The 12,282-nt window shown below is 35.9% G+C and overlaps 1 protein-coding gene and 1 long non-coding RNA gene across 2 annotated transcripts; one reads left to right on the plus strand and one right to left on the minus strand.

Moving 5' to 3' along the window:
- Positions 1-3,184: 3,184 nt before the first annotated feature.
- Positions 3,185-6,205, minus strand: LOC121248738 (actin-7). Its single transcript, XM_041147294.1, has 5 exons — positions 5,972-6,205; positions 4,915-4,985; positions 4,441-4,834; positions 3,743-4,356; positions 3,185-3,648 (listed from the first exon to the last, which is right to left on the minus strand). Exons 2-5 carry the CDS (start codon positions 4,972-4,974, stop codon positions 3,583-3,585), a joined length of 1,134 nt encoding a protein of 377 aa, XP_041003228.1. The 5' UTR covers positions 4,975-4,985; positions 5,972-6,205; the 3' UTR covers positions 3,185-3,582.
- A 1,523-nt stretch (positions 6,206-7,728) lies between these two features.
- Positions 7,729-8,335, plus strand: LOC121248107. Its single transcript, XR_005937395.1, has 2 exons — positions 7,729-8,055; positions 8,151-8,335. It is a non-coding gene; the product is annotated as an uncharacterized LOC121248107 (long non-coding RNA).
- The last annotated feature ends 3,947 nt before the right edge of the window (positions 8,336-12,282 follow it).

The raw sequence follows: 12,282 nt of genomic DNA on the forward strand, positions 1-12,282 counted from the left end.
TAGTTGGCTGCGCACCCCATTTAGGGGGGGGCTCTCTCTCTTGTATGGTCCAAATTAGTTTAACGGATTGGACTCTATTTTAAGAATGTCTATACTGCCTCTCAACTTAGATCTCTAAGTTATATGTTCGGCATGTTTACGAGCCAACATGACTATCTTTAGCTCCTTTGAAAGAGGAAAGACCAGTTGGCTTTGACTGTGTCTCCAAGGACAACCGTACCATATCTTATAGAAAAAGGGGAGGGGGGAAGGGGGCAATTGAAATTGCCAAAACATTGATATGTACTCAAAGGAAAGGAATACAGGAAGAAAAAGCTAGTGCAATTTTTCTTTCTTTCACTTGTTTTTCTCTTCTTTTTTTTTTTCTTACTTTATTTCAGTTTTTTTATTTTTTATTTTTTAAAATGGAAATGTGTTTGGACAACATATTCGAACCCTGTCTGAGCCCTCTGAGATCAATAGATACACACGTACAGAGAGAAAAAGGCCAAATAGGAGTAGAAACTACACATACAGTCAAAAATTTCATGATTAATAATTGTGTTCGAGTTTTAAAACATCATTATATTGGGAAACGGAGGTACCATAACCAATTGATGCATTTAGGTTTTGAAAAAATAAAAAATTAAAAAAAAAATCTTAGAGAATTATTTGGGGTGAACCGAGCCAAATGTAGAGGCTGAGAAATAGCATTTTATTTAGCCGAAAGGAGGTTTAGGTTGCAAATCAGGTTAAACATGTATCATATGCATCAAACCAGAAAGGGAAAAGCTTCAAATCCAACGTGGTGTATTTTGCATTTTAACACGTAGGAGATTTACATGTCTTACAATGAATGCAAGTTGAAGGTAGCGTGTTTCCTTTTTGTCTTCCTCTCTCATTCTCCCGAGCTCTCCCCTCTACTCACCCTTCTCCCTCTCTCTCTTCTCCCCCCAATCGGTCTCTCTCTCTCTCATCACCTATTTCGTCGCGAAGCTCTCTCACAACCGATCTTGTCGTTGTGAATCTCTCTTCTCTCCTCTCCTTTCTCCTTGTCCTTGCAAAACTCTCTCTCGATAGATCCCGTCATCACGATCTCTATCTCTCTCCCATTTTGTCAATTCTTTTGTATGAAAAATTATCATTCAAATATCAAATAGAGATTTTAGTAACAATTTTAGTCGTAAAATTGGCACTTCTCTTGATAATTCTTATCTTTTCTCAATTGCCTGTGATCTTAGATTTTGTTGAGATTTCCATGATGAAAGAGAGTGGAATTTAGGCTTGGGTTTCTTAGATGCTAGAGTTTAATCAAATTGTTCACTCTGATGTAGAGTGAATGAGATTTTTAGTTCGTTTTATTACTTCAATATCGAACATCTTTCAAGGCTTTGCTCACATCCCTCTCCCCTTGTTTCTCACTTCTTTTTGCCACACTGTAAAGAGAAAAATAAAAAAAGAATGAATGTTAAGAGTTGCAATGGTAAGGAATACCCATCTTATGTCATTCGACGTTATTTTGGTCATTTGACGAGATTTTTCATCAAGAAGAGCCACATTTTCCAGTGTCATGTTTTAGTTTCTGGGGAATAGCTTCAAATCCAAAGAGAGAGATGGGAGCAAAGAGATTGTGGGAAGAGGAGGTATACGAGTGAATTGCCTACATGCAGCTCTATTCATTATTTGGCTAAAATCTGTATGTGTCATGCGTTTATTGCCGAGTATAAATCAAACCCTCTCACACGTCCGGTTCCCAGCGTTTCCAATGCAGAAATGTTCTCGATTACTCTTTACATTTTGGGAAATTGGTAAACCATCATAAAACGACCTTTATGTTTTATAACTTCTATTTAGTATTTGGTAGCCAAGACTTTGAAGTTACCTAGAATTGGATGGCGGCTCAACCAGAAAATTACAGCAGATAAGACCTCAATTATATCTCTTTACTTTTTTTTTTTTTTTTTTTCTCCTTAAGCAATCAATAATCATTCCTTACGTAGATCCCAAGAATATGCACACAAGATGACGCAAGTTGCAATCCTTAATTGTTTTCTCTCTCTCAGTTTATAGCTTTTCTCTCACGCTTTTTCGGATTCTCTTCACTAGAGATCCAGTGAGCTCGAGCTAATGTGAATATCTAAGGCCAATGCTATCTTCTTCGGATTCTGCTGATCTCGACCACTGCCATTCCACATACTCAAACCACTCCACTTAATTGCTGTATTAACGTTAATCAGCAGCACTCCCTTACCTTTTATGGCTACCTTCTAAGTTCTAAGTCATTATTATATAAAATACATATACGTTAGGGGAAATTCAAAATTGGGGACAAACCGTTTCATTCAATTAGACCATGTTTGCATAACCAAACATTTTTTAATTTTCTTTGAGCCCCAAAATAAATTTTCACAAAAGACAACAAATAAAAATACAAAAAAAAAAAAAAAAAACATAAAAACAAACATCAATCACTTTTATGGAAAAAAAAAAAAAAAAAATCAACCTGAGGTCATTGACGAAAATTCTAATGTTGTGTAGCCATTTAACTCGTGAAAATCTCAAAATAATAGGCACTCCAAGAATATCAACTTTACTTTAAGCAAATATTCAAATTTTAAAACCACATTGGCTTTAATGCGCTGAGGTCAAGAAACCACTGGCAATAAAGTCGGGCAATAAGTTTTCTGCAGTACTTCTAAGATGAACGGCCTGAAAAAAGTTTTGAAATAACTAGTGCTTCAAGTATGGCGGGGTATCATACCTAACCCAAATAACATTCAACACAATAAAATTAGAATGAGACAAAAATAAATTATATAGCATTTTTCAATCAGTAAACAAGATTTCTCACCTCAACCGTTCAAATGTTACTGTTATTTGTTGAATTTACAAAACTAGATAAGACGGACAGGTGAGGAAGAAAACTTATCGAGCTTAACTGTAAAAAAGTACCAAAAGGCCGGTACAATTTAAAATAACGTGATGAATACCCACCAAATTACGCCGGGTTGCAATGAAGTATGAACAACCCCGTGAGGTTTGCTTGGCAGCCCTTTTTGAGGCGTACATGCATGCATACCCAGACAGAATTTACATGCGGATGGAAAAACACCAACAACGATTCGCGCGAAAGATTCTTCGCAAGGTTTCAAACCAGTAATTAAATAAAGTTTTCATAGAATGTTTTATGAACGCAAACTGATACTAGCATAAAATTTTCTCATACAATAGCTATTAACATTAATGTTCCAATGGGAAAAAACCGTCAAATATGGTAGGAGAAAAAAATTAAAGAGGAAAAAAAACATCACAATCACCCTCCAGCAACATCCTACTGAAGGACATGGTTGAAACACAGATGATGCATGGGGAGGAAGGACTTTGAGGACCAGTTTCTGCTCACCACATCCAGAGGACACGTATAGGGAAGCCTCTCACGCGCAGATGAAAAGCTAAGATACATCAAGATCAAAATACATACCCTCCTTCGGTGATTCTACCTTGACATGTCCCCACATCAACCAGAATGAGTTCACATGACACATGACACGAAAAGCCAACTAAATGGAAATAAAACTCACCATCAAAGCACCTTTGTAGAATTTAGAAGCACTTCCTGTGGACAATGGATGGACCAGACTCGTCGTACTCACCCTTGGAAATCCACATCTAATACAGAACAAAGCAAGCATGTCAGTCCTACCAAAAAAAAAAAAAACAACAATAAGCAGAAAAGAACTAACAATGGGCAAGTGGCATTCACCTGCTGGAAGGTGCTGAGGGATGCGAGGATTGATCCTCCAATCCAGACACTGTACTTCCTCTCGGGTGGTGCCACAACCTTAATCTTCATGCTGCTTGGAGCAAGAGCAGTGATTTCCTTGCTCATCCGGTCAGCAATACCAGGGAACATGGTTGAACCACCACTAAGAACAATGTTTCCATAGAGATCCTTTCTGATATCCACATCACACTTCATGATAGAGTTGTAGGTGGTCTCATGGATTCCAGCAGCTTCCATTCCGATCAGAGACGGCTGGAAGAGGACTTCTGGGCATCGGAACCTCTCAGCTCCAATTGTTATGACCTGACCATCTGGCAGCTCATAGTTCTTCTCAACAGAGGAGCTGCTCTTTGCGGTCTCAAGTTCCTGTTCGTAGTCAAGGGCAACATACGCAAGCTTCTCCTTCATGTCACGGACAATTTCCCGTTCGGCAGTAGTGGTGAACATGTACCCTCTCTCAGTAAGAATCTTCATCAAAGCATCGGTAAGATCACGGCCAGCAAGGTCCAGACGAAGGATGGCGTGTGGGAGGGCATACCCTTCATAGATTGGCACAGTGTGACTCACACCATCACCAGAATCCAGCACAATACCTATGCAAATTCAAGGTTAGAGACCCAACAAGATACTGAGACAAGTGTAGGAAATTTATTTTTGAGATAGTGATGGAAACCAACCAGTTGTACGACCACTGGCATACAGAGAGAGAACAGCCTGGATAGCAACATACATTGCAGGCACATTGAAGGTCTCAAACATGATTTGAGTCATCTTCTCCCTGTTGGCCTTGGGGTTGAGAGGAGCTTCAGTGAGAAGCACTGGGTGCTCTTCAGGGGCAACACGAAGCTCATTGTAGAATGTGTGATGCCAGATCTTTTCCATGTCATCCCAATTACTGACAATGCCATGCTCAATAGGATATTTCAAAGTCAGGATACCCCTCTTTGATTGGGCTTCATCACCAACATATGCATCTTTCTGGCCCATCCCAACCATGACACCAGTGTGTCGGGGTCTGCCAACAATACTGGGGAAGACTGCCCTGGGAGCATCATCACCGGCAAAACCAGCCTGTACACAGCCATTTTTTGGAAATGTTTGAACATCATTGCTAGAGACAAACAAACAGAATTTGGTCCAGATTGACTAACCTTCACCATTCCAGTTCCATTGTCGCAAACGAGGGGCTGGATATCCTCAGCATCAGCCATTTTTTACAAAGCTGCATGAAGCATTACAATTTTGAATGTGATAAGATATACATAACATTTTTTTATAAGTAAAAGCAACAGAAACTAAGATAAACATAACATTCAGACACAAGCATCTTATCCAGTAATATAAATCTAACACACATCTCCGCCATCTACCTTTGCCTTTTCAACAGTTTTATATCAGTCAACAAACAGAAAACTGAACAAAAAGCTTGCAATATTTCACCTACCATTATAAAGAGTGACGTCAATTGATGAGAAAGACAGAAAAACAAGGGAAAATACGAATAAAACCCTCCTTTGTTCAGTTCACCGGGAGAAGAAGGGAAGCCATTGAGTTGATTAGGAGAGCACTTCTCCAATCATTCAGTGTTTAAGATTTACATAGTTAACAACTAATTGATCTAAACCTCATAGTTATACATTATGCGATATGAACGACCGAAAGTACGTTCCTGCGTGAAATAGAAGCTAAAAGGACTAAACAGTGACTGATAGTAAAGAAATACGAAGATACGGAATAACGTAGTTCTCAATGATCTACAAGCTACAGATCTAAGAGGATGAAAACCAGATCAAACGATCAAGCCAAGCAAGACTACGAAAACGGCCTGCATACATAACAAAATGCAACGATCGGATGAAATATATGATAAAAAAAAGGAGGCTATATTTCAAATTCATCCGAAAACTGAATGTCATGCGTTCACTACTTGTAGATCTCAGCTCTTTAGCCACGAAAAAATTAAATAAATTTCAGTTTTTAATAGATCGGCTACATATATACCACAGTCAAGCTCAACTTCAGCAATCAAACCGATCTAATCGCACAATCTAACAAGCACCGAAAATTTTAACACCAAACCAAAAGCAACCAAGGTAAAAACAGATCAAGAGGTTGCAACTCAAAAGCAAGAGGCAAGCCACCAAATCTAACGAGAAAACCGAAAAGGAATGCAGAAATGTAACGGATCGGTGACAGATCGGAGCTCACCTTAGATTTAAGGAAACGGCGAAGAAGTAGATCGATCGAGGACGAAGAAGAGCAAGCAAAGCACCAAAGACGAAGGCTCGGCGCTCTCAACCTCTCGCTTTCTATGTCGCAGTTAAGAGAACGAGAGAGAGAGAACGCAGAGACGATGAAAATGGAGGAGAATAGAGTGGAGAGCTAGAAAAAAGGGGGTATTTATATATGGAAGTAGGAGAGAGTGGGAGTATTATTTGAAATGCAAATGAAATTTAGACCAAATTTTAGAGTGGCTTTACAGCCACACATCCGACAGTGCAATTTTTTTTTTTTTTTCTTATTTTGTTTTTTTATTTTCATGCATTTTTTAAATATTTAAAAAATATTCATAATATCATTAAAAATATTTTATTAATTACTAAATTTTAAAAAAATCCACCGTCGTTAATCCAAAGCCGATTTAGCATTTCTCCGAATTTAAATCTTAGATAGAAAATTTATTTATTTATTTTTATTATTTCTATTTTTAGTTTTAAATGTCTTTTAAATAATGAGTTGAAATAAGATAAAAATTAAAAATTAAATAAATATTATTTAAATATTATTATTATTTTAAAATATAAAAAAATTAAATAATTTATTATAATAATTAGATAAAATAAATTAAAATAATTATAGTATCATTTAAGGAGGAATCATTTGCACCACGAGTAAAGATAGGGGTGACCTGTGCTGTCTGACAGCCTTTTCTTTTTTTCTGCGCTTTCGCCCCTGGATTTTAACTGCTAATAATTTTCATTTTTGCTATTTTCATTTGATTATTGCCGTTGGATCTGTCCTTTTGGATCTTTGCCACGTGGAGAAGATTTGGACCGGCGGAGCCGAGTTAGGAGAGGTTCTACCGCCAGGCTCGGGTCGAATCGGCTGGGTGGCGGCATTCCAATAGTTTTGGACCAAAACTCATTCAAATTTCAAAATCAAAACATTTGTATTTTATTTATATAAACATCGTGGGGTTGCCATTCTCGACACACCTACCCTATCACAAAACTTTAATAGGAAGAAAGGACCCATAAAAATACCCCCAACAGAAAAGGGCCAATGTTAAAAATCATTCAGATTAAAATATACTGTCAATAATTCCTACGAGTTGACTCAAGTGATGAAAAGTTCTTAGCTTGAAAATATGCTCCTTAGGTATGAGGTTTAAATTTTCTGACTACTACAAACAATCTCTAAAACTATCATACTTCACGAATTTTTTATTGAAAAGTTGGAATTTTTTACTGTTTACCGTATTATTCATGTAATAGTACAATTTCCTTCAAAGCTCAAATGATTGCAACTATTTGGCGATAAAGAAATGTTACTTATCACACCAATATATAATTTGTCATTCTATTTAAATACACATATTTAGGATTGTGCAGATGACCCATAAAACCGAATGATCCGCTTAAGGTGACCCGACCCGACTCAACTTTTAGCGGGTTGTTATGTTATCGGGTTGGAGACCCGACTATTAACGGGTTTTTTATGTTGCTCTTAATATGTCCGAATATAAATATGATCTTATCTTCAGACTTCAATTTTGAATTTCTCAAACTCAAACCCTCGCTACCATTGCTTCTTTCTCGGCCTCTTAAGTTGCGGGTTGTGTCTTTCGGACAAGCATTGGTCGAGATCAAAGATAGAGTGTGATCAGAGAGTTGGGATGGCGATGGACTTTTCTCTTTACAACAAGAAAGCGTTGAAATGGGTTCTCGTATTTTTCATCTCTCTCTCTCTCTCTCTCTCTCTGTGCTTCCCAATAAATTTCTTTTCGTTTTCTCTTTTATTTTTCTCCTGTCGGTAAAGTAAGAAGAAGACGCTCAATGTTTCAGCTGCTTGTGCTACACCCCATGTCCGACTGGAAAGACTTTCGCTACTTTCTTAGACTTAGATTTACGAGGTGTTAATTTCATGTGATTTTCATATTATAAACTCTTGCTGCCTTGCATTTGAGTTTTTTTAATTTTTTTTTTCAAAGATCGGGATGAAATGTAAACCATAAAGGACTATCATTCAGAAAAATTTCAAAGGAACTTTGGGATGGATTCCACTTTCATCAGGTGAGAGGGTTTATTAATTTTAGCTATTTGAACTAAAATATTTCATCCCAAATACCTTTTAATGACTTTTTACTTTTATTTTTTTCTTTCTTTAGTGAAGCCATAGCCGACTGCATCGTGTTCATAAAGAAGATTGCCGACAAGGAGAACAACTCTTCTGCAAAGTTGCACTTTTCATTTTTTGTTTTTTGGGATGTTTTCTTGCGATTGGGAATCTGAGCTTGATAATTTGATATTGTAAACAGATCTAAGATATAGATGATAGAAATATTTTGTAAATCGTTGTGGATGTGCAAAAATCGGTGTGGATGTGCAGAACTTATAATTTTTTTTTTTTTTTTTTTGCCCTCTTTGATGAAGGTCGGGTCGCACAGGCTCGACCTGACTTTGGTTTGTTTGGGTCGGTTCGGTTCGGATTGGCACCTTGAATGGTCCGGGTCGGGTCGAGTCGGGTTAGGTACAAACCCAGTTGCCTCAAGTCGGATTGCAGGCCTACACATATTTACACATTAATATGTATGTGTTTAAATAAAATGATAAATCACATACTAATGTGTAGTATAAGAGAAGATAAGTAGAATTTTTATGGACTATAAGAATGACAATATTATTTAACTCTACATCTTCGTTTTTACCAGTAGTAGTAGTAGTAAAGCAAATGAAATATAGGACACTTCATTTTTTGTGATCCAAATCAAATGTTTTCCCCTTAAAACCAACTTGTAAATTAAAGAGAAAGTTTTGCTTAAGCTTTCATTATATTACGAGGGACTAAGATTTAATTAAGATCTTATGCAATTTGCTTTAAGAAATAAATCCTATAAAAATAAATAAAAAATATATGTTCATTTGTTAAATTTTTGTATATCAATATTGACTGAAAACGCATTATAATTTATGAGATTACTAAATTCTAGTCATTAGGGTGGTCCAAATCAAGCGATGAATTAAGGTAAAACTTTCGAATGGGTGGTTGACATATATATAATATCTGGTATGTTATTTTGTTGGCCAAAGACTAGCTAGCTGATCACCCCTTGGTTAATTCTATTGCTCAAAGGTTATGGGGGCAAGTTGCGGCTTATGGACGTTTTGTCATCCGATAATTAATTCTACTTTTAAAAATGAAATAGCTTATTTTTTAGTGTTATTAAATCATTTGGACGGTGAGATGAGATGTAATAAAATAATTTTAAATGAATTGAATAAAATATTATTAAAATATTATTTTTTAATATTATTATTATTTTAAAATTTAAAAAAAATAAATTATTTATTATATTTTATATATAAATTTAAAAAAAATTATAATTATAATAAAATAAAATGAGATGAGACTATTTTACAAACATGACCATATAAATCACTGGATCCTAATCGTCCTGCGTGGAATGAGCCAGATGATAGACTTTCCTTTTCTCGCCCCATTAATATATACTATTAATTAGATTGCGTCCGACGGCCATCCGATCGATGAGGAAGACTCAAACCATTGTAAACCACCCGCTTTTGGAGATGACAGAGACTATATATATAATACTCGACGTCTTGGTGTCCGAATTCTAACCACCTCAAGGAGGTCTAGATATATAGGGGTCAAAACTTAACAAATTTGTGGTGGTCAAAACTCTTAAATACTCTCAAATCTTACACCATCTTTTTACAAGAAAGGCAGGGATGGATTGATTCAAGGTGATGGTTATGTCAGACAGACACATGCGTATAATTTAAGAAAAATGATCTATATATAATATTTTATATAATATATAACAATATATTAAATAAAGAGTATTTTTATAAAATATTTTATAAAAGTAATATAATTTTATAAAAATATCTCTTTTTATATCATTGTTATACAATATATTGTATAATTTATTATGTGTATATCATTACTCATAATTTAATATGTGCTAGCTAGTTAGGACATGACAAGGTAATTTGCCAGATGGCAGATACACATGAATGAAATCGGCCTTAATGTTCTTCATCAAAGGCTAATCAAAAAGTTGATGGATAAGAGCATTAGTATTGATTTATATATATATATATATATGCATATATAAAATCACTTCTTTCACATATCTATTTTGTCATTCAAGTAAAATTTTCACATTAGCTTATACATATTTGAGACAAAATATTATTATTTTATAATTATTATTTTTTTGCTAAAATCAATTTTTTATATATATATTTTGTAATTAGCATCCACTACATATATTAGACATTAATAATACAAATACAATAATAAAAAATATAAATTTTGATAAATTATATTAAAAATATAATAAAATGAATGTGCAAGTGAAAGTTTATTGTATTGTTGAATGAAGGTAAAAAAGAAAGGACTGAGAGAGAGAAATAATGATTAAAATATGATTTGTAGGGTGAATAGTGGTTATCCAAATTTAGATAATCAATGTTCATAAGTAGCTAAATATTTAAATATGCATAAGCCAATGTGAAGGATTTTAGGGTCATATTATGTAAATATGACTTTGCATATATATATATATATATATATATATATGCATAGACCAATGCTAATGCCCTAATAGAACATACACACATATATATAGCTTACTCGATTCCCTTCTGCCTAATTTTAAGCTTTTACTTGTGCTTAGATGTGCCAAAATACACCATGCATGTTTTAATTAATTTCTAGGTATAATATTAATGAAGTTTGAGGGCATGCATGCAGTTGGAATGGGTATGGTTGGTCTCTAATATTATCTCTATCTTCAGTACTAATTTGTAGATCTATGACTTAATCTGCAATTGCTTTGAATAAATATTAATTACTAAGTAATTTAAATCTTCTTTTTTCAACAAATTAACCGTTGGCGTGAGTTATATTTGGAAACAGATGAATTATAGACATTTCAAATTAACAAGATCACGTTGATGTAGATAAAATAGTCAAGCGGGATTCTAGCCGATATTGTTGTATTGATAAGTTTAGATTTCAATTCTTGTTATTTATGTAAATCATTCATAATGTAAAGATTATTATTGGAATATATGAAAATACAGAAGTTTGACATGGTATCAGAGCCATACAATCTCTGGCTCTCTGCTCGTACTCCTTAACCTGCAACACGTCCCTCTTTCTCATTGTCCATGGCGGATTCTGGCGACTCCCACTAGTCTGTCGATATGTCCCAATTATTTGATTCCATTCTTGAGTTGATTACCAAGATTACCGAAGCCTTGAACAAGGCCCAAACCCCGAATATTACCATCGAAACTTTTGCTGCCCTGATCGGCATCAAGTTGGATGGTTCCAACTATGCCCTATGGTCCCAGGTTGTCGAGATGTACATCTTCGGAAAAGACAAACTGAGATATATCAATGGTGATTCTCCCCAATCGATCCTTCCTTTCTCAAGTGGCGCATTGACAACGCCATTGTTAAATGTTGGTTAATAAATTCCATGGACTCCTCACTAATTGACAACTTTATCTGTTTTCCCACGGCTAAAGCAGTTTGGGATTCCATTGCCACAACTTATTTTGATGGTAGTGATACTTCTAAAGTTTATGATCTCCAACGCCAAGTGACTAGCTGCGGCAAGCCTCTGGTTCTCTTGAAAAATATTACATTGGTTTGCAGGGCTTATGGCGTGAAATTGACTTCCGTCGCCCAAATCCTATGGAATGCTCTATTGATATTCAGCATTATAATCAACTCACTCAGGAAGATTGTGTTTATGTCTTCTTGGATGGACTTGATGATCGACTAGACAAAATTCGTGGTGATCCTTCAGATGATCCCGTTTCTTATTGTTGAACAGGCATATGCCCATGTTCGACGAGAGGCCACCAGACAGCAGGTGATGACCACAGGGGATCCCGAAGTCACCCAGAGAGCAGTTTTAGCCTCCAAGGGCCTCACGTTGAGTCCCTCTGTCCATGGAAAATCTGCCAAGACCCGACCTCCCACCAATGGTATCAAATGCTCTCACTGTGATAACCAGAAACACACTCGAGAAGCCTGCTTTAAATTGCATGGCTACCTTGACCGGTGGCATGATCTACAAGCCTAGAAACGCCGTGATGTTCCTAACACTGATGGAGGTACTGGCAAGGTTGCTGTTGCTGCTGCCAAACCACACATTTCTCTCATTCCGCAAGTCGCACGGTCTCAGGATACTTCTTCTCCCTCTGACCCAGGTACAATTGGTTTTGCTCTTCTTAGTCCTCATAGAGATGCGGATAGCT

The sequence above is a fragment of the Juglans microcarpa x Juglans regia genome, chromosome 2D, assembly GCF_004785595.1.
Source record: "Juglans microcarpa x Juglans regia isolate MS1-56 chromosome 2D, Jm3101_v1.0, whole genome shotgun sequence".
NCBI classification, from domain to species: domain Eukaryota; kingdom Viridiplantae; phylum Streptophyta; class Magnoliopsida; order Fagales; family Juglandaceae; genus Juglans; species Juglans microcarpa x Juglans regia.